This window comes from Chiloscyllium plagiosum, unplaced genomic scaffold (assembly GCF_037043375.1).
Source record: "Chiloscyllium plagiosum isolate Xiang-an unplaced genomic scaffold, Cpla_swu_hap1 HiC_scaffold_4, whole genome shotgun sequence".
In the NCBI taxonomy this organism is placed as follows: Eukaryota; Metazoa; Chordata; class Chondrichthyes; order Orectolobiformes; family Hemiscylliidae; genus Chiloscyllium; species Chiloscyllium plagiosum.
The window spans coordinates 76,870,392-76,892,156 of record NW_028270142.1 but is presented as its reverse complement, the minus strand read 5'-3'; the positions used below and the strand labels follow the sequence as shown (position 1 = coordinate 76,892,156).

At 43.1% G+C, this 21,765-nt stretch overlaps 1 protein-coding gene across 4 annotated transcripts in view; it reads left to right on the top strand.

Moving 5' to 3' along the window:
* Window positions 1-21,765, top strand: part of LOC122549101 (lipoxygenase homology domain-containing protein 1-like) — a 326,386-nt gene that overhangs the window by 293,098 nt on the left and 11,523 nt on the right. For 3 of the 4 annotated variants that reach the window (XM_087986387.1, XM_087986386.1, XM_087986388.1), the window contains 2 exons: window positions 17,085-17,166; window positions 17,288-17,343. In XM_087986387.1, the coding sequence (XP_087842513.1) occupies window positions 17,085-17,166; window positions 17,288-17,343 (138 nt within the window). Of the gene's footprint in view, window positions 1-17,084; window positions 17,167-17,287; window positions 17,344-21,765 lie in introns of those variants that run through there. The other variant, XR_015756989.1, reaches the window with a different exon arrangement.

Here is a 21,765-nt window from a genome sequence, read left to right as displayed (position 1 = left end):
CCGCTAGTAACTGGACACCAAGATGAACATGTTCCATCAACTACAGCCCTCTGTTTTCTTTCAGCAATCCAATTACCGATCCAAACTGCTATATCTGCCACAATCTCATTCCTCCGCATTTTGTACAATAGCCTACTGTGGGGAACCTTATCGAATGCCTTGCTGAAATTAATGTACACCACATCAACCGGTTTATTCTCATCTACCTGTTTGGTCACCTTCTCAAATAACTCAATAAGGTTTGTGAGGCACGACCTACCCTTCACAAAACCATGCTGACTATTCCTAATCAAATTATTCTTTTCTAGATGATTATAAATCCTATCTCTTATTTATTATCACATTTATCTCAGTACAGTGAAAAGTTTGTTTTGCGAACAGTACAGGCAGATCATAGCATAGCAAACAAGGATATAGTGTGCTTAAACAGAGCACTCCTATGCATACAAGGTTACATCTGCATAGGAGGTGCACAAAGGCAAAGTCAACATCAAATTTGAAATTAGAGATGTCCATTTACCAGTCTAATAACAGCAGGAAAGGAGCTGTTCTTGAACCGTTGGTGCATGTATTCAAGTCTGATGGAACAGGTTGGAAGAGAGTATTACTGGGGTGGGTGGGGTATTCGATGTTGGCACCCTTTCCCCAACAACAAGAAGTGTAAATGGAGTATATGGATGGGAGGTTGGCTTCTGTGATGGTCTGGGCTGTGCACACAACTTTCTGTAGTTTTTTGTTGTCCTAGGCAGAACAGTTACTGTACCAAGCCATTATGCACCCGGATTTCTTTCTGTGAATACATCTGTAAACGTTGGTGAGGATCCTTATGAACATGCCAAATTTCCTAAGCCTTCTGAGGAAGAAGAGGCACTGTTTTCCCATCTTGACCATTGCATCTATATGGGAGGTCCAGGACAGATTGTTGGTCATCATCACTCCTCTTAACTTGATGGTCTCGACCCTCTCCACCTCAGCTCTGTTGATGTAGTTATGGATGTGTCCTCCACTTTTCTTCCTAAAGTTCTTTTATTTTCCCGACATTGAGAGAGATACTGTTATCATTGCACCATGACACCAAGCTTCTATATCTTATTGTCTCGTGTATTCTGACTCATCATTGTTTGATATCCGGCCTACAACGGTGATGTCAGCAGACTTATAGATGGCGTTCATATGGAATTTGGCTACACGGTTGTGGGTATACAGGGAGTACAGTAGGGGGCTAAGTATGCATCCTTGCAGGGTACCAGTGTTGTGGATTAACGTGGAGGTGGTACTGTTATCTATCTTCACTGATTGCAGTATGTGGGTCAGGAAGCTGAGGATCCAGTCAGAGGGCAGAGCTTAGATATGGGCCTTGGAGTTTTGAGATTGGTCTGGTAGGGATTATGGTGTTGAAGGTAGAGCTGTTTTTGATGAGCAGGAGCTTGATATCAGGGTCCTTATTATCTAGATGTTCCAGGGATGAGTCTAGGTCTAAGGAAATGACATCCACTGTGAATCTGTTTTCCCAGGAGGCACATTTCAGGTGATCCAGGCAGGCTGGGAGGCTAGAGTTGATGTGGGCCACATCACAAGTAGACTGATCTGCAGCAATGATGGAGGGAACAGGTGTGGCCGGGGTTGTCAGGACTGATGACACCATGCCACTGGCATTCTGCTTGAATTTAGTGCATCATGGAGGGATGTGTTTTTGTCTGCTATCTTGCTCTGCTTCATTTTGTATCCATTATGTTGTGTAGGCCTTGCCACAGATGACGGGTGTCCATGTAGCTAGTTTGGGCCTCTAACTTGGTCTGGTATTGTCTCTTGACATCTCGAATGGCTTTGCAGAGGTCATATCTGGATTTCCTGTAGAGGTGTGTCTATACTGATACACAGTATTGTTTTAAAATGAATACATGGAGTTATAGGGAGTCATAGAGTAATATAGTATGGCCCAAACTGGTCCATGCTGACAATGGTGCCAACTCAGCTGGTTCCAACTGCCCTAATTTGGTCCATATCACTCTAAACCTTCCCATCCACTTATCTATCCAAGTGTTTTTTAAATGTCGCTATTGTACCTGCCTGAACTACTTTCTCTGACAACCCATTCCATATATGCACCACTCTCTGTGTGAAGAAGTTGCCCCTCAGGTCCTTCTTAAATCTTTCCCTTCTCACCTTAAACCTATGCCATGTAGTTTTCAATTCCCCATTCCTGGGAAAAAGACCCTATGCATTCATTCTATGTATGTCCCATATGATTTTATACACCTCAATAAGTCACCCCTTATTCTCCTACACTCCAAGGAATAAAGACCTATCCTGGTCAATCACTCCTTATAATTCAGTCCTACTCGTCCTGGCAGCATACTTGTAAATCTTCTTTGCAATCTTTCCAGTTTAATAGGTTGACCAAAGCTGTACACAATACCCCAAGTGCAGTCTCATCAACAACTTATACAATTGTAACATAACATCCCAACTCCAATAATTAATGCCTCAATTGATGAAGGCCAGCATACTAAATGCCTTCTTCACCACCCTGTCTACCTGTGATGCCGCTTTCTAAGAACTGTGTACTTCTACTCCTAGTTCCCTCTATTCCACAACACTCCTCAGGACTTTACTATTTACTGTGTAAGTCCTACCTTGGTTTGACTTTTCAAAGTACAATACCTCACACTTATCTGTGTTGAATTGCATTTGCCAATCCTTCGCCCACTTCCCTACCTGATCAAGATCCCTCTGTAATTTCTGATAACCTTCCTCACTATCAACAATACCTCCTAATTTTGTGTCATCTTCAAACTTACTAATTATGCCTTCTACATTTATACCCAGATTGGGGCGGCACAGTGGCACAGTGGTTAGCACTACTGCCTCACAGCGCCAGAGACACGGGTTCAGTTCCCGCCTCAGGCAACTGTCTATGTGGAGTTTGCACATTCTCCCCGTGTCTGTGTGGGTTTCCTCTGGGTACTCCGGTTTCCTCCCACAGTCCAAAAATGTGCAGGTTAGGTGAATTGGCCATGCTAAGTTATCCGTAGTGTTAGGTGAAGGGGTAAATGTAGGGGAATGGGTCTGGGTGGGTTGTGCTTCAGCAGGTCAGTGTGGACTTGTTGGGCCGAAGGGCCTGTTTCCACACTGTAAGTAATCTAATCTAATCATTTATGTAAATAACAAAAGACCCAGCACTGACCCCTTGGCACACCACTAGTCACAGTCTTCCAGTCTGAGAAACAACCTTCAGTCATTACCCTCTGCTTCCTACCATTGAGCCAATTTTGAATTCAATTAGCTAGATCTCCCTGGATCCCATGTGAACTAACAGTCATGACTAGCCAGCCATGCGGTATTTTGTCAAAGGCCATATAGACAACATCCACTGCCCTACCCCTCACCCATCCTCTTCGTTCCCTCTTCAAAAATGCAAAGATTTGTCAGACTTGATTTCCCACACACAAATCCATGCTGACTATCCCTAATCAGACCTTGACTATCCAAATGTTGGTTGATCCTCCCTCAGTGTCCTCTCCAACAACCTGCCTCCCACTGATGTCAGGCTCACTGACCTGTAGTTCCCTGGCTTGTCTTTGCTACCTTTCTTAAAGAATGGAACAATATTAGCCATCCTCCAGTCTCCTGGAACTTCACCAGTGGCTAAAGATGAATCAAAAATCTCTACATTATAAATATGCAAAAGTTGGAAATATGGTGAGGGTGGAACTTCTCTGGTAAGTACTAGTGAGTATATCAGAAACTGAAATTTAAATTAAATGTAAGTATTTTCTTTAACATTTATGTACAGAGGCCTTATGGCACAATAGGTAGCATCCCCATCTTTGAAGAAAGGAGTTTTGTGTTCAAGCTTCATACCAAAATGTAATGGTTATAGAAGGTGCATCCATAACAAAACCAAAATTCAATGGCAGGTGATAAGAGTGGAAGAGAATTCTGGGCAGCTGTGTGATGGAAAGAATGAGAGTCTTTATCATTCTATTCTTAGATCAAAGTTACATCATGTTTGTAAAAGTTTTTCCCACACAACTCCAATTAGATAGAGACGTCTGGGCTGCTTATGTGGATCAGATTCCTGCCAATGATATGTGGTCCATCCCAGTTCCAGTTAGGGTGGATTATGATTTGCTTCCTTGCCATAGACTCACGGGGAAGGTCATCATGCTGTGGGACAAACATACCAATAGGAAGAGAACTTGAGAACAAATTTTAACATTTATTTATATGAACTTCCAGAAAGCATTTCAAAAATTCCCCTTATGAGATTGTTAGTTAAATCTGGATCTCAGGGAGTTGAAGCTAAATTCTTGCTTGGTCAGTGGAGATAGAAATTTGTGATATTGGGTGGGTACAATAAGTGTCAAGATATCACTTGTGGCATCTTGCAGGGATCAGTTTTGGGACCTCAAGAATCCACCATATGTATTAATGATTTTAATGATGGGACAGAAAACCACATAAGCAAATTTAACAATTACAGAAATTTAGATGTAATTGGACACAATCCAGATGGAAGCATAACATTACAATGAAATGTTAATAGATTAAGAGAATTGACAAAATTATGACAAATGCATTTCAATATAAGCCATTTACTTTGAACCTAACAGGAATAGAACAGACCACGCTCTATATTATGGCAAGTTAGATTTTTTTTTAGATTAGATTACATTAAAGTGTGGAAACAGGCCCTTCGGCCCAACAAGTCCACACCGACCCGCTGAAGCGTAACCCACCCATACCCCTACATTTACCCCTTACCTAACACTATTAGCAATTTAGCATGGCCAATTCACCTGACCTGCACATCTTTGGACTATGGGAGGAAACCGGAGCACCTGGAGGAAACCCACGCAGACACGGTAGAAACAGTTTGTTCCAAAGAGATCACTAAAATGTCATGGACATTTTCACAAAATAGTCAAATAAGCTTAAGTATATCAAATATGAATTTTGGATCAGCAGCTACTGAGTCCAAACACATTGCTGAAAATACTTGCTGCATTGTTAGCCTTTTCTGGCATGGTATTCTGGCTTCAGTTGCATGAACGTCCCCTGCCAGCACAAGAAATTGAACTCAGGAGATCATGACATTTCTCAGCCATTGCAGCTGATTAGATGCCTTTTTCTTTTGAAATAATCAACTATGTTGGGTCAATTGAACAATATTTAACAAAGAATTCCACTGCAAGATCTAATCAATGCTATTTTAATAGACTGTCAGTGTATTTCAGTTAAGATAATTTTGATTTACATTTGCTTTAGTTAGTGAAGGAACTATACTTGATGATTGAAGTCATATGTTTACATGACAGTCAATGGTCAGAAGAATACTTCATGCATAAGGCTGAGGTGTTAGTACTTTTTGATTCAATATTACAGGCAATGGAGCTGAAGATGCAACAAGGTAAAGTGCTGCAAGGGGAAAGAAAACAATGGATTCTGCACAGAAGTCCTTTCCAACTTAGGGTTTTTATTTAAAAGAGTACCCACAGCTCACCCTGGAGACATGCCTGAGGTGACTCATTTTAAGTATGAATGTGATCTAGAACAGTAGCACATCCTTTAACTTCACCGGAAGCTTCATAAAAGGATAAGGATTGCAATGCCAGTGGCCATCAATATTACTGTAAACTTAAATTTTTACTCTTCCATGTCCTTCGAGGGAAGGTAGGGAAGCTTAGACACTATCCATGTAGTGTTCAGAAGATCTTGAAGGCCGTGTGCTCAAGATAATGAAAGTTCATCATCCTTTTACCTAAGGCAGGAGAAGGAAAATGAGATGACATGTGAAGGAAAGTAGATGTCCAGAGACATGACCAATTACATACATGTTGTCCTGTCGACCTCTCCTGTCAATAGGGAAAAGTTAAGGAACTGAACACCCTTTTTCACAGGGCCATCATGCCAAAAAAAATTATTAGAAAATGAGGCTTTGTCTTTTGAAAAGAGCAGCATGAAATATTAACATCATAACTCCACTATAAAAAGAATAATATTAAACTAGAAAGAGTACAGAAAAGATTTACTAGGATGCTACCTGGAAGGTTTGAGTTAGGAGAGATTGGATGTGCTGGGACTTCTTTTCCCTGGAGTGGAGGAGATTGGGGTGGGGTTGGAGAGTGGGGGGGGGGGGGGGGTGGAGGAGGTGACCTTATACAGTTCTGTAAAATCATGAGAGGGAGAGATAAGGTTTTCCTCAAGGTAGGGAAGTCTAAAATTAGAGGGCTCAGGTTTAAGGTGAGGGGGGGAGATACAACTGGGTCCAGAAAGGCAATTGTTTCACACAGAGTTAGTGAATGTCTGGAATGGGCTACCAGAGGAATTGGTGGAAGCGAATGCAGTTTCGCAATTTAATAAATATTTAGACAGGGACCTGGATGGGATAGATATGGAGGAATATGGACCAAACACAGACAAGTGAAAACTGGGCAGCTTGGGCAACTTGTGCAATTTAAGTCAAGGGGCCTGTTTCCATGCTGCAGACTTATATGACTGTGACTGTACTCTAATTTCACAAGTTAGATGTGGCCTCTGGGCAAATCCAAACAAGTATGAGAGCATGTCAGTCATAGAATCATAGAATCCCAACAGTACAGGAAGGTGCCATTTGGCCCATCATGTCCACACCAACATACAGAAGAGCATCCCACCTAGACCAAGCCCCCCCACTCCACCCCATCTCCATAGTTTCGTACTTGCCATAGCTAAATCCTCCTAGCTTGCACATTCTTGGACACTAGGCAAAATTTAGTGTGGCCAATCCACCAAACCTGCACACTTTGGACTGTGGAAGTAAACCAGAGGACCCAGTGGAAATCTGCGCCGATACTAGGAGAATGTGCAAACTCCACAGTTACCTGAAGCTGGAACGAACCTGCACCCTTGGCACTGTAAGGCATCAGTGCTCACCACTGAGCCACCATGCCAGCCATATCTCTGAAAACTTAGTAAAACGCAAATTACTTTCCCAAGTGTAATTGACTACCCCTCATCATTTTATGGTAAAGATGTATAAAATTATGAGAGGGTAGACAGAAAGGAAAGTTTCCCCTTGTTGGAGGAATCAATGATCAAAGGCATAGATTTAAGGTAAGGAGCAGAAGATATACAGATGATTTGAGGAAAGATCTTTCTCACCCAGAGGGTTCACCCCAGAGGTGAGGGTGGTCACGCAGAACCCCTCAATATTTAAGCATTATTTAGATGTATACTAGTGATATGAAAGCAGTCAAGGCCAAATGCTCGAAAATGGGATTAGTATAGCTAGGTGGCTTTTGACCAGCAGACTCAATGAACTGGAAGGTCTTCTTTCTCTTCCCTATACAACTAAGTCCATAGCTTGTAAAAGAATGCTCAATCCCCACCTACATAACTGCATCTCCAACAACACCCAAGATGCTTGACAGCACCCAAGACAAAGCAACCCAATTGATTGTGACCTCATCTACCAACTTAAGTATTCACTATCTCCGCTACCATTGTACAGTGACATTGGTATGTACAGTATGCAATATGCAATTCAAGAACTTGCTACCTTTCCTTCAACAGCTCATTCCAAATCTTGACCACCTGGTAATGAAAGGGCAAAAGATATGTGGAAAGACCACCATCTGCAGGTTCCCATTCAAGCAATTCACCATCCTGATTTTGAACAAATCGCTCCTTCATGGAGTGTAGATCAAAATCCTGGAACTGCCTTCCTAACAGCGTTGTGGGTATACCTGTTTCAAAAGGACTGCAATGATTTAAAAAGACAACTGAGCACCACCTTTTTGAGGGTGATTAGGGAAAATTGATAGTTTTACCAGCAGTGTCCACATCTCATGAAAGGTAAAATAAACTCACAGATCCAGAATTGGAAGGAGCGGCAGGAGGAATAGTCTGAAAGGACAAATTAGTCACTCAGATTTCAATGAAACAGGTTATCCATACAAACATAGACCCAGTAATTCATCAGTGATGTGAATCACTAATGTTCAATTGATCACCACTCAACAGTAAAATTATTTCTCTAATATGTTTATCCAACAACACAGTTAAAAATACAAAAAGGATACAAGAAATGATCTATGCACTTAAAGTGACTGCCTGTCCTTCAGACTGCATATTGGCATGGGCAATAGAAATATGAATGCTTTCATGTTGAGACAGGTCAGCAAGTTTGGATAAGATTGCCAGTGCCATTCTTAAGAAGTGGCACCTCTGCAAACTAAGTAATCCATTGGGAAGACCAACTGCTGAACCGAGCCCAGGTCTCTGGTTCTATGAGGCAGCAGTGCTAACCACTGAATCACCATGCCACATCTATGCTGGAAAGAGTGGATTCCAAGTTCTGCACAAATTCCAGTGTTGTATTAGATATGGTGTTCTCTGTGCTCTTTGCCAGACAAAAGACTTAGTGGCAATTCTGCATTTCTTTGTTCATACGTTTCGGTGTTCTTCTAGATGCGTCTCATTAAAATCTTATCCTAATCTCCTTTGTTAGAACTCCTGTGCATCCTTGGGCTGTAACAGGCTGGCAGAGGGACTGCTTTTTCCTCTTTAGTCATTCATGTCTGGCAAAAGGTGACATCACCATAGGCCCAGGGAATAACAATGGAAGAAGACTCGTTAGAAATAGAAGAATGATGGTGAATGGTCACACACCTCAGAAAAGGGGCGAGGTTGAGAAGGCAAGACCTTAGCAAACTCTCTCTGGTAAAAAAAAAACACACAGTAAATTATCTGCTAACTGGTCCAAAGCAGACCCTCTGCAAAAATACACTAAATTGTAACCTACCTGCTCCACAGGGTCCTAGGAAGGATCACTTCACTGAAAGCAGTCACAATCCACTCCACCAGACCATGTGACCACTCAAATGTAAGACACCCAGGAGGAAGCAGGGTATGCTTGCCGGCCTGCTAGTAAGACTGAGACTACCCGGTTTAAAAACCGTCCTTCCGAGCTTACTCCGAGCAAATGTACAATCTTTGGAGAACAAGATGGACGAACCCAGATCACAGCTCTGCTTCCAGCGTGAACTGCAGGACTGCTGCGCACTTCAGTTCACAGAAATCTGGCTCAACCCATCCATTCCCAACTGCACACTTTCGGCTGATTGTTTTTCTATCCATCGTATGGACCATTCAGCATCCTTGGGGAGGACAAAGGGTGGAGGGGTTCACTTTTTAATCAACGACTTGTGGTGCATGGACATTGCAATGCTGGGAAGCAATTGCTCCCCAAACCTTGAATTCCTCAACATCAAATGTGGCCCCTTCCATCTACCACGGGAATTTCCCGCTACTATACTAACTGCTGGGCAGTTGCGTGTGGAGGCTGAAGAGATTGGGGAGACACTGAATGAATACTTTTCGTCAGTATTCAATCAGGAACAGGACATTGTTGTCAATGTGAGTACTGAGTCACAATTAAGTAGAATGGATGGCTTTGAGGTATGTAGAGAAGAGGTGTTGGAAATTCTGGAAAGGGTGAAAATAGATACGTCCCCTGGGCCTGATGGCATTTATCCTAGGATTCTCTGGGAAGCAAGGGAAGAGATTGCAGAGCCATTGGCCTTGATTTTTATGTCCTCGTTGTCTACAGGAGTAGTGCCAGAAGATTGGAGGCTAGCAAATGTGGTTCCCTTGTTCAAGAAGGGGAGTAGGGATAACCCTAGTAACTATAGGCCGGTGAGTCTCACTTCTGTTGTGGGCAAAATCTTAGAGAGAATTGTAAGGGATAGGATTTATGAACATCTGGATAGGAATAATGTGATCAAGGATAGTCAGCATGTTTTTGTGAAGGGCAGGTCGTGCCTCACAAACCTTATTGAATTCTTTGAGAAGGTGACTAAGGAGGTGGACGAGGGGAAAGCAGTAGATGTGGTGTATATGGATTTTAGTAAGGCGTTTGATAAGGTTCCCCATGGTAGACTACTGCAAAAAATACGGAGGTATGGCATTGAGGGTGAGTTGGAGGTTTGGATTAGGAGTTGGCTGGCTGGAAGAAGACAGAGGGTAGTAGTTGATGGCAAATGTTCATCTTGGAGTGCTGTCACTAGCGGTGTTCCGCAAGGATCTGTTTTGGGACCATTGCTGTTTGTCATTTTTATAAATGACCTGGAGGAGGGGTTAGAAGGTTGGGTGAGTAAGTTTGCGGATGATACGAAAGTCGGAGGAGTTGTAGACAGTGAGGAAGGATGTGGCAGGTTACAGCGGGATATAGATAAGCTGCAGAACTGGGCAGAAAGGTGGCAAATGGAGTTCAATGTAGCTAAGTGTGAGGTGATTCACTTTGGTAAGAGTAATAAAAAGATGGGGTACTGGGCTAACGGTCGGATATTTGGTAGTGTGGATGAGCAGAGGGATCTTGGTGTCCATGTACACAAATCTTTGGAATTTGCCACCCAGCTAAATAGTGCGGTGAAGAAGGCATATGGGGTACTGGCTTTTATTGGTAGAGGAATTGAGTTCCGGAGTACTGAGGTCATGTTGCAGTTGTATAAGACTCTGGTGCGGCCACATCTGGAGTATTGTGTGCAGTTTTGGTCGCCATACTATAGGAAGGATGTGGAGGCACTGGAACGGGTGCAGAGGAGGTTTACCAGGATGTTGCCTGGTATGGTAGAAAGATCGTATGAGGAAAGACTGAGGCACTTGGGGTTGTTTTCATTGGAGAAAAGAAGGTTTAGGGGTGACTTGATAGAGGTGTACAAGATGATTAGGGGTTTAGATAGGGTCGACAGTGAGAATCTTTTTCCACGTATGGAGTCAGCTATTACAAGGGGGCATAGCTTTAAATTAAGGGGGGGTAGGTATAGGACAGATGTTAGGGGTAGGTTCTTTACTCAGCGAGTCGTGAGTTCATGGAATGCCCTGCCAGTAGCAGTGGTGGACTTTCCCTCATTATGGGCATTTAAGCGGGCATTGGATAGGCATATGGAGGATAGTGGGCTAGTGTAGGTTAGGTGGGCTTGGATCGGCGCAACATCGAGGGCCGAAGGGCTTGTACTGCGCTGTATTCTTCTATGTTCTATGTTCTATGCTGTGTACATACCGCCACAAGATAAGGTTCAGGAAGCCCTGGATGTGCTGTACTCCACCACTAACACCCTGGAGACAGAACGCTCAGAGGCTCTGTTTATTTTAATTGGCGACTTCAATCAAGCCAATCTGAGGAAGGTGTTGCCCAAGTACCACCAGAACATTACCTGCCCCACCAGGGGCCCAAACATTTTAGACCATTGCTACACCACTGTGAAGGATGCCTTCCACTCCATCCCCACCCTCATTTTGGGAACTCCAACCACAATGCCGTGTTTCTTCTCCCGAGGCAGAAGCTCAAGCAGGAGACCCCCTCGTGGATACAGGTACGGTGCTGGTCGGAGGAGGCAGAGGATCAACTCCAATGCTGTCTGGAATCGGCTGATTGGGCCATGTTCAAACAGTCCACAGGTACCTTGGATGTGTACTCCACCACCGTCATAGACTTTATCAGCAAGTGTGTGGAGGACTGTATACCGAGGAAGTCAAACCGAGTGTTCCTCAGCAGGAAACCATGGATGAATCAGGACATACAGAATATGCTAAAGAACATGCGTGAGGCCTTCAGATCAGGAGACCCACTCAAATATAACGAATCCAAGTATGACTTTCGCAGAGCCATTAAGATAGCCAAGGACCAATACCAATCCAAACTAGAGACTCAGACAGACACCCGGCGACTATGGCAAGGACTGAATGACATCACCAGTTCTAAAAAGAGACAGTGCGAGATAGCAGACCCCTCCCAGATCGTCTCAATGCCTTTTATGCTCACTTTGAGCAGAATTTTGGTGGAGAGGTAACACCTATTCCGGCAAGTCCTGACGAACCTAATCCAACAGTGACTGCATCAGAGGTCAGATCAGTTTTCCTTTGTGAGAATCCAGAGAGTTTTGTTTCTAAGCTGCTGGATTGCATGAGACAAAATGTGTTCTGAATTTGCCTTTTTGCCAAGGGGTTTGATTATGGGATGTTATTTTATTAGTAATAACATCCCATAATAACAGTAGTATTTACATGCATTTATTCTGTAAGTGCATGTATGGAATGAACTGCCAGAGGAAGTGGTGGAGGCATTTAAATCATACTGAATACAATTACAACATTTAAAAGGTATCCGGATGGGTACATGAATAGGAAGGGTTTAGAAGAATATAGGCCATGTGCTGGTAAATGGGACAGAATAATTTAGGATATCTGGTCGGCATGGATGAGTTGGACCAAAGGGTCTGTTTCCATGCTATACATCTGATTTTTAAGTTTTCCAATAAGTTGTTACTCTAAATTCATTCCTTTGTATTTTAACTGTTCTGTTTAATGTTGAGTAGTTTAACCAATCGAATTGCATCTGGAACACAACAGACAACCTTTGCCTTTAAAACAAGAAATGTTAGACTCAAGGCTACCTTCTTAAAGAGATAGAGAGGTCTAGAATGGTAAATAACTCCAGCATCACCAGAAGGATACTTAGTACCAGCAAACATATCTTCCCCTCCATTGTTAGCATACCACAGGGACCATCCCTTCTGTGATACCCTGGTCAACTTTTCTATCTATCTCAATAGTTCCTCACTTCACTTCCCCATGGAACCTTTTGGTGCAATTGCAGAAGGTGTAACACTTGCCTATTCACCACCTCTGTTTTCATCATCCACACTCCAAGCATGTCTCCCAAGTGAAACAGCATTTCAGTTGTACTTTTAATCTAGTTTACTGTGTTCAGCGCTCACGATGAGTTCTTCATTACAGTAGTGATATCAGATGGAGACTGGGTAACTGCTTTGTGAAATACCTCCACTTTGTTCATTAGAATGACCATCCACTCACCTTTCATTTTTAAAATATTTTTTATTGAAAAGAAAACTTTTGGGATTTTTTTTACAAAATTACAAAATTAATACAACAGTGTAACTATTTTACAATATAATGGCAACACCAATATAAATAAAGAAAACAAACTACTAATCTACTATACAAACTACCAAAACACAAATTAAGCTATAAGGGGAAAAAAAACTCCATATAAAAAAGACTACAATGCAGTGCATAACTAACAAAAAAAAGAGATAATTTTATTTTGAATGTTTATTTATTATTTATATCAAGTCAGATAGGATAAATAGATAAAATCTTTTCTCTGGGGTCGGGCAGTCCAGAACTAGAGGTTGTAGGTTTAGAGTGAGAGGAAAAAAGATATAAAAGAGACCTAAGGGGCAACTTTTTCACACAGAGGGTGGTGCGTGTATGGAATGAGCTGCCAGAGGAAGTGGTACAATTGCAACATTTAAAAGGCATTTGGATGGGTATATGAATAGGAAGGGTTTGGAGGGATATGGGCAAGGTGCTGGCAGGTGGGACTAGATTGGGTTGGGATATTTGATCGGCAAGGACGAGTTGGACCAAAGGGTCTGTTTCCATGCTATACATCTCTATGACTCTATAAAAGTGATGGAACCAAACAGAGTACCAGGCCGTGCACTTAGAGCATGTGCAGATCAACTGGCAGAGGTCTTCTCGGACATCTTCAACCTCTCCCTACAGCAGACCACTGTCCCTGCCTGTTTCAAGAGGGCCAACATCATCCCTGTTCCTAAGAAGGCTCATGGAGCATGTCTCAAAGACTACCGTCCAGTGGTCGTAACTTCGGTGGTCATGAAGTGCTTTGAAAGGCTGGTCATGGCATTAATCAACTCCAGCCTCCTCACGACTCTTGACCCACTCCAATTTGCCTATCAGGCCAATAGATCCATGTCAGATGCCATATCACTTGCCTTTCACTCCTCCCTAGAACATCTTGACACTAAGAACAGCTACATAAGAATCCCACTCATTGCCTACAGTTCAGCCTTCAACACGATTATCCCCTCAAGACTGCTTACTAAACTTAGTGATCTTGGACTAAGCCCCACTCTCTGCAACCGGATCCTCAGTTTCCTGACCCAAAGGCCACAATCAGTGAAGATAGGGGACAATATTTCATCCTCAATAACACTCAACACTGGAGCCCCCAGGGGTGCGTACTCAGTTCCCTACTGTATTCATTGTGTACCCATGATTGCGTCGCCAAAAACCAGACTAATGACATTTACAAGTTTGCTGATGACACCACCTAGTCAGTCGAATCTCAGATGGCGATGAAACAGACTACAGATGGGAGGCGGAAGACCTGGAAAAATGGTGCACTGAGAACAACCTAGCTCTCAATGCTGGCAAAACCAAAGAAACCATTATTGACTTTCGGTGGGATGTCACTCATGCCCCCCTACACATTAACAGCACAGAGGAGGAACGAGTGGAGAGTGTCAAGCTCCTGGGAGTGGTCATCCACAACAAGCTGTCTTGGACTCTGCACATGGATGCACTGGTTACAGAAGTCCAACGTCTCTTCTTCCTCAGGCAGCTGAGGAAATTTGGCATGATGACAAATACCCTTGCCAGCTTTTATAGGTGCATCATCAAGAGTATTCTGTCTGGTATGACAACTGTACCATTCAAGATTGGACACCGTTACAGAGTGTGGTGAACTCGGCCCGGACAATCACAAAATTATCCATCTACCAGGCCCGCTGTCAAGGAAAGGCCGACAGCATTCTCAAAGATCCACTCCATCCTGGCAATGTTTTTCTTCAATCTCGACCATCGGGGAGAAGGTACAGAAGCCTGCGTACATGCGCCAGTCAGTTTCATAACAGTTTCTACCCTACGGAGATATGGCATTGAGGGTGAGTTGGAGGTTTGGATTAGGGGTTGGCTGGCTGGAAGAAGACAGAGGGTAGTAGTTGATGGCAAATGTTCATCTTGGAGTGCTGTCACTAGCGGTGTTCCGCAAGGATCTGTTTTGGGACCATTGCTGTTTGTCATTTTTATAAATGACCTGGAGGAGGGGTTAGAAGGTTGGGTGAGTAAGTTTGCGGATGATACGAAAGTCGGAGGAGTTGTAGACAGTGAGGAAGGATGTGGCAGGTTACAGCGGGATATAGATAAGCTGCAGAACTGGGCAGAAAGGTGGCAAATGGAGTTCAATGTAGCTCAGTGTGAGGTGATTCACTTTGGTAAGTGTAATAAAAAGATGGGGTACTGGGTTAACGGTCGGATACTTGGTAGTGTGGATGAGCAGAGGGATCTTGGTGTCCATGTACACAAATCTTTGAAAGTTGCCACCCAGTGCGGTGAAGAAGGCATATGGCGTACTGGCTTTTATTGGTAGAGGAATTGAGTTCCGGAGTACTGAGGTCATTTTGCAGTTGTATATGACTCTGGTGCGGCCACATCTGGAGTATTGTGTGCAGTTTTGGAAGGATGTGGAGGCACTGGAACGGGTGCAGAGGAGGTTTACCAGGATGTTGCCTGGTATGGTAGAAAGGTCGTATGAGGAAAGGCTGAGGCACTTGGGGTTGTTTTCATTGGAGAAAAGAAGGTTTAGGGGTGACTTGATAGAGGTGTATAAGATGATTAGGGGTTTAGATAGGGTCGACAGTGAGAATCTTTTTCCACGTATGGAGTCAGCTATTACAAGGGAGCATAGCTTTAAGTTAAGGGGGGGTAGGTATAGGACAGATGTTAGGGGTAGGTTCTTTACTCAGCGAGTCGTGAGTTCATGGAATGCCCTGCCAGTAGCAGTGGTGGACTCTCCCTCATTATGGGCATTTAAGCGGGCATTGGATAGGTATATGGAGGATAGTGGGCTAGTGTAGGTTAGGTGGGCTTGGATCGGCGCAACATCGAGGGCCGAAGGGCCTGTACTGCGCTGTATTCTTCTATGTTCTATGTTCTATGTTGTTAGAATACCGAATGGACTCTCAAACTCTTAAGATTTGCCTCTACCTGTATTTTTGTCTTTGCTGCTGTTTACCTATTATCTACGCCTCTTCACTATGTGATCTGCCTGTATTGCTCACAAGACAAAGCTTTTCACTGTGCCTTGGTGCATGTGACAATAAATTCAACTCAATTCAATTTAATTCATGATAAACTCAGACAGTGTGAAAATTGAAGTCATGTTGTTGACATCTTCCTGCATTGCAAACCAGCCGTACAGCCAACTGAGCCGACTGAACTTCTGACTAGGAACTTTACAACCTTCTGGACTGAATATTGAGTTCAACACCTTCATATTGTGAACCCACTCCCATTCCTTCCCTTTCTTTCACTTTTACTTGTTACATTCTCTGTCACTATGTCCTCCCTCCCCTCCCTGTACCCCAGTGGGACTGTCTGTGTTTTCCAGTCTGGCAGTTAGACACACCATTAGTTTGCCTTTTACACGTTTCAATCACTTAATCTGAACTATCAACATCTCCCCAGCCTTACAGCACTACCCCCACCCCCGCTATTGCTTAAATACCACCCTCTCGACACTTAAGTCAGGTCTATTAAAGAGTCATCTAGACTCAAAACCTTAGCCTGCTTTCTCTCTGTAGATACTGACTGGCCTGGTATGATCTCCACATTTTTTGTTTCCAGTCCTGAACTCCTGATGCCTGGTACTATACCATGTACAGAGAAAAGTAGGATAACCGTGGTCACAACATGATCAGCTTTCGCTTCATGCCAGCTCATTAGATGAAGGGTGAGGAGACAATTAAAAAGTTACTGACCATTCTAAGATTTAAGGAATTGGAGTGCCATCTCCTCTCTTAAGCTGGAAGCCTGCTCATACCTCCAAACCCCACCTCGAGCTTTTCTGGGTTTTCCTGAAGTTACTTGATGTTTTGCCCTGGAAGAGAGAGGATAGAGTAAGTAATTACATGTTGCTTTATTCGAGTGATATTTCTTCCTTCATTGATTAGCTGGAGCAAGGTTTTGAGATTGTGAGATGTAGCTGTAAGGCTGCACACTAGTAGGTTTGTAAGATGGTGTATAGGAATATTAGATATGAGTTCTGAGTGCTACCAGTTGAGTGATCAGGATGTAATACATTGACCAGTGTGACAGATTGATGGTCTAGTGAATATGGGAGGTGAAGTGAAGATGCATCCGCTGACCTTGACACTATATGACAGTAACATGCAACAATAAGCTGATTACAATTCTAATATATTTTTGTACAGCTAATGGATGGTTCCTTGAAAATGTCATCATTACCTATCAAGAGAATAATCAGGAGTATGAAGACATTTTCCTTTGCAACAGGTGTGCCATGAATTTTAAAAATGCCCTGATTGAAGAATAAGCACAATATTTAAACAATATTTAAGTAGTTCAGAGCAATCTTTGACATTATTTACTGTCTATTAATTCAATGAACTGACAGGTGGCTAGATGTGAATCGGGAAGATCAAAAAACTGAGAGAGAATTGTTTGCAAAAAGTAAGTATAAAATTTGTTTTTGCTTCACCGTATTTGATACTATTTGATGAACCATGCTAATATAAATTTACGCCCAAAGTGTGGTGTTGGAAAAGCACAGCAGGTCAGGCAGCATCCGAGGAGCAGGAGCATCGAAGTTTTGTGCATAAGACCGTCATCAGGAATGTCCGAAACGGCGACTCTCCTGTTCCTCGGGTACTGCCTGACCTGCTGTGCTTTTCCAGCACCACATTTTTGACTCTGATCTCCAACATCTGCAGTCCTCACTTTCTCCTAATATAAATTTATGAATATTAAACAGCAAGTTACACTTAATAAAAACTGAAAATGTTGGAAGTACTTAACTGATCAGAGTCCTTTTGGCCCAAATTGGTCCATGCCAACCAAAATGTTCATCTACGCTAACCCCAATATCCTGCTCTTGACCCATATCCTTCTAAACCTTTTCTATCCATGTATTTATCCAAACACCTTTTAAGTGTTGTTAACATATCCGCCCCAACAACTTCTGCTGGCACTTCATTCCATATGCGTACCACCCTTTGTCTAAAAAGGTTTAGACATATCTTCCATATCCGCCACAGATTCACCTGCACCTCCACACATATCATCTATTGCATCCTCTGCACCCGATGTGGCCTCCTCTATATTGGGGAGACAGGCCGGCTACTTGCGGAGCGTTTCAGAGAACACCTCTGGGACACCCGGACCAACCAACCCAACCACCCTGTAGCTCAATATTTCAATTCCCCCTCCCACTCCACCAAGGATATGCAGGTCTTTGGACTCCTCCATCATCAGACCACAACAAAACGACGGTTGGAGGAAGAACGCCTCATCTTCCAGCTAGGAACCCTCCAACCACAAGGGATGAACTCGGATTTCACCAGTTTCCTCATTTCCCCTCCCCCCACCCTGTCTCAGTCAAATCCATCAAATTCAGCACCGCCTTCCTAACCTGAGATCTTCTTCCCGACCTCTCCGCCCCCACCCCAGTCTGACCTATCACCCTCACCTTGACCTCTTTCTACCTATCACATTTCCGACGCCCCTCCCCCAAGTCCCTCCTCCCTACCTTTTATCTTAGCCTGCTGAACAAACTTTCCTCATTCCTGAAGAAGGGCTTATGCCCGAAACGTCGATTCTCCTGTTCCCTGGATGCTGCCTGACCTGCTGCGCTTTTCCAGCAACACATCTCCGGCTCTGATCTCCAGCATCTGCAGACCTCACTTTCTCCTCTAAAAAGGTTGCCCCTCAGATTCCTTTTATTCTTTCCCCTCTAACCTTAAACTGATGCTCACTGGTCCTCAATTCCCAAACCCTGGGAAAAAGACACTGTCCATGTGCATTCACCCTGTCCATGCCTGTCATAATCTTATACACTTCTATAAGATTTCCCCCTCAGTCTCTTATGTTCTAAAGTAAAAAGTCCTAGCATGTCCAACCTCTCCCTGTAACTCTGGGTGGCACGGTGGCACAGTGGTTAGCACTGCTGCCTCTCAGTGCCAGAGACCGGGTTCAATTCTGCTCTCTTTCCAGTTTAATAATATCTCTCCTATTGGAAGGTGACCAAAACTGAACACGGTACTGCTAGTGTGGTCTCATCAATGTCCTGTACAACTGCAACACAACTTTCCAACATCTATACTCAATGCCCTGACCAAAGGTCAGTGTGCCAGAAGCCTTCTTCACTGCCCTGTCTAACTGTTACTCCACTTTCAGAGAACCATGTTCCCTCTGTTCCACTACACTCCTTAAGGCCCACTGCCTTGATTTGACTTTCCAAAATGCAAGATCTCACACTTATTTGTATTGAACTCCATTTGCCATTTCTCAGCCCACTTCCCCAGCTGATGAAGGTCCTGCTGCAATTTCTGATAACCTTCCTCACTGTCCACATTGCCACCTATTTTAGTGTCATCTGCAAACTTACTAATCATGCCTTGTACATTCTCATCCAAATCATTGATAGAGATAATAAACAACAATGACCCCTGAAGCACTCCACTAGTCACAGACCTCTAGTCTGGTAAACATCCTTCCACTATTTCACTATTGGCTTCCTACCATCAAGCCAATTGTGTATCCAATTTGCCAGGTCCCCCTGGATTCCATGAGATCTAACCTTCCAGAGCAGCCTACCATGTGAAACCTTATCAAAGGCTTTAATGAAACCCATTTAGACTATAGATGACATCCACTGCTCTGCCCTCATCAACCATCTGGTACTAACTGTTGAGGGAGCAACAGTTAACATTTGTGATCTTTCCTTGGAATACCTTAACTCTGGTAAAAGGTTATAGGCCTGAACTGTTGAGCTCATTTTTCATTTCGGGTCAAGATCATAAAATGCATCTGAGTCAGCAACCTGACCTCACATCATGTCAATGACAGACACCTGATGCAATTTTTTTAACAAGTGGTAAGATGCACACTAACTGTCTAACTAGGAATAGCAGGCTTGATTACAGGGGGTTCTCCAGCACTGAAGGATCAGCAGCCCCACTGTCAGAGGTGGGTGCTACCAAAGTGGATTGTGGTATCATCTGCCAACATGGAGGTACCCAAAAAGGAACTCAAAAAATGTTTAAATTCAAATTGGTTACTATGATGTGTCAGCGTATCCATTGAACATTCAGAAGCTGCAGCATTCTTCTTTTGGTTCTGGTGGATGCAAGAATGGAGTGCAGTCTCTCTTCCCAGATCTGCCTCCAGGAGGCTAGCACCAGTTCTTTCCAACGTCAACAGGAGGCCTACCTCTGACTGTAAAATAAATTTAATTGGTCCAATGACCCACCCATGCAGGTGATTAGCAGTCATGTATCATCCACCCTAATCAGAGCAGAACAACAATGGCCCAGAGGCAGAATCCAATAAAGTGAGACTATTTCACTACCCTATTTCAGGAAATTGCAGATCCATCTGCCTGTAGTCCTGCCTCCATAAACAACTGAAACATATGCCTATTAACTCCATTTATCTCTCTACAGATGCTCCTTGACCTGCTAAGTATTTCCAGCACTTAATGTTAGCATTTCAGATTTCCAGCACCCCCAATGTTTTGCTTTTGTTCATGGATGATGGAATTGAGGATGATGCAAGAGATACCAATACAGGTACAGCCAGCATACTGTTTGAGCATATACATCATATCAAACTTGGCACAAGGAATAGCAGAGGTGGAGATCACTGTATCATTTAGAAAAGCATAGATAAATATTCGAAACAGAAGAAAATTCCAAGGCCATGGGGCAATGAAGAACAATTGAATTAGCATTGGATTATTCAGGTTTAAAGCTAAGAAAAACAAATCCACTTCCTTGTGTAATTTGAATGTTAATATTCACATAGATTATCATTTGTAATTGTAATTGTTAACAAGGTGATCCTAGTGGTGTCAATAAGAAGAAATCAGATAAAGATGATATGAGTAACAATTAATCAGAAAGATTAACTGTACTTCGAATGGTGATGCTGTATGAAAGACCTAATAGTGAAACATTAAGTTAAAAATGGAGTATCTATTAGAAAAATGGAGGATCAAGGACAGACTTTTTAAAAGGACAGGGGTCACCTTGTCTTTGGAAGGAACAATGTTGGAAAGAAAGGTCAAGTTAACAATGGATTTAGGATTCGGCTGAAATTAAGTAATTCGATTAGTGATTTCTTTTATGTATGGACCGGTAATAGCAACCAGAAACGTCCCACTCACATTGTGCCTAAGTTGACTCTTTTCAGCTAAGCAATGTAACTGGGAATATACATTTAAATAAATCACCAGCACATACACAAAACAAAAGCAGATTTCTTTAAATGAGGTGATTTAATGCAAGGTGTAAAGTGGAGGCCTGAGTTAATAAGTATCATCTAAGAGGTCAGAGTCAAGAGTGTGGTGCTGGAAAAGCACAACCAGTCAAGCAGCATCAATGAAGAAAGAGACTCAAGGTTTCAGGAAAAAGCCCTTCATCAGGAATGAGGCCTCATCCCCGAGGAAGGGGTTATGCCTGAAACGTCAATTCTCCTGCTCCTTGGATACTGCCTGACCTGCTGTGCTTTTCCCGCACCATACTCTTGACTCTGATCCCCAGCATCTTCAATTCTCACTTTCTCCATCATCTAAGAGATAACTCATGGGAGCAATGAAGATAGCGAAGAAGCTGTGAGATCGCTATAGATTCAAGACTAGGATAAACGATGCAATAGGAGCCTTGAGAATAACAGTGGGGGGGTCAGATGAGTAATAATCTTACTTTTGGAGGTTGAAAGCTAAAACAAATTTGAACTTAATGGAGGAGGCATGATGGCACAGTGGTTAGCATTGCTACCTCGCAGCACCAGAGACCCAGGTTCAATTCCAGCTTTGGGTAACTGGCTGTATGAAGTTTGCATGTTCTCCCTGTGTTTCTATGGATTTCTACCAGG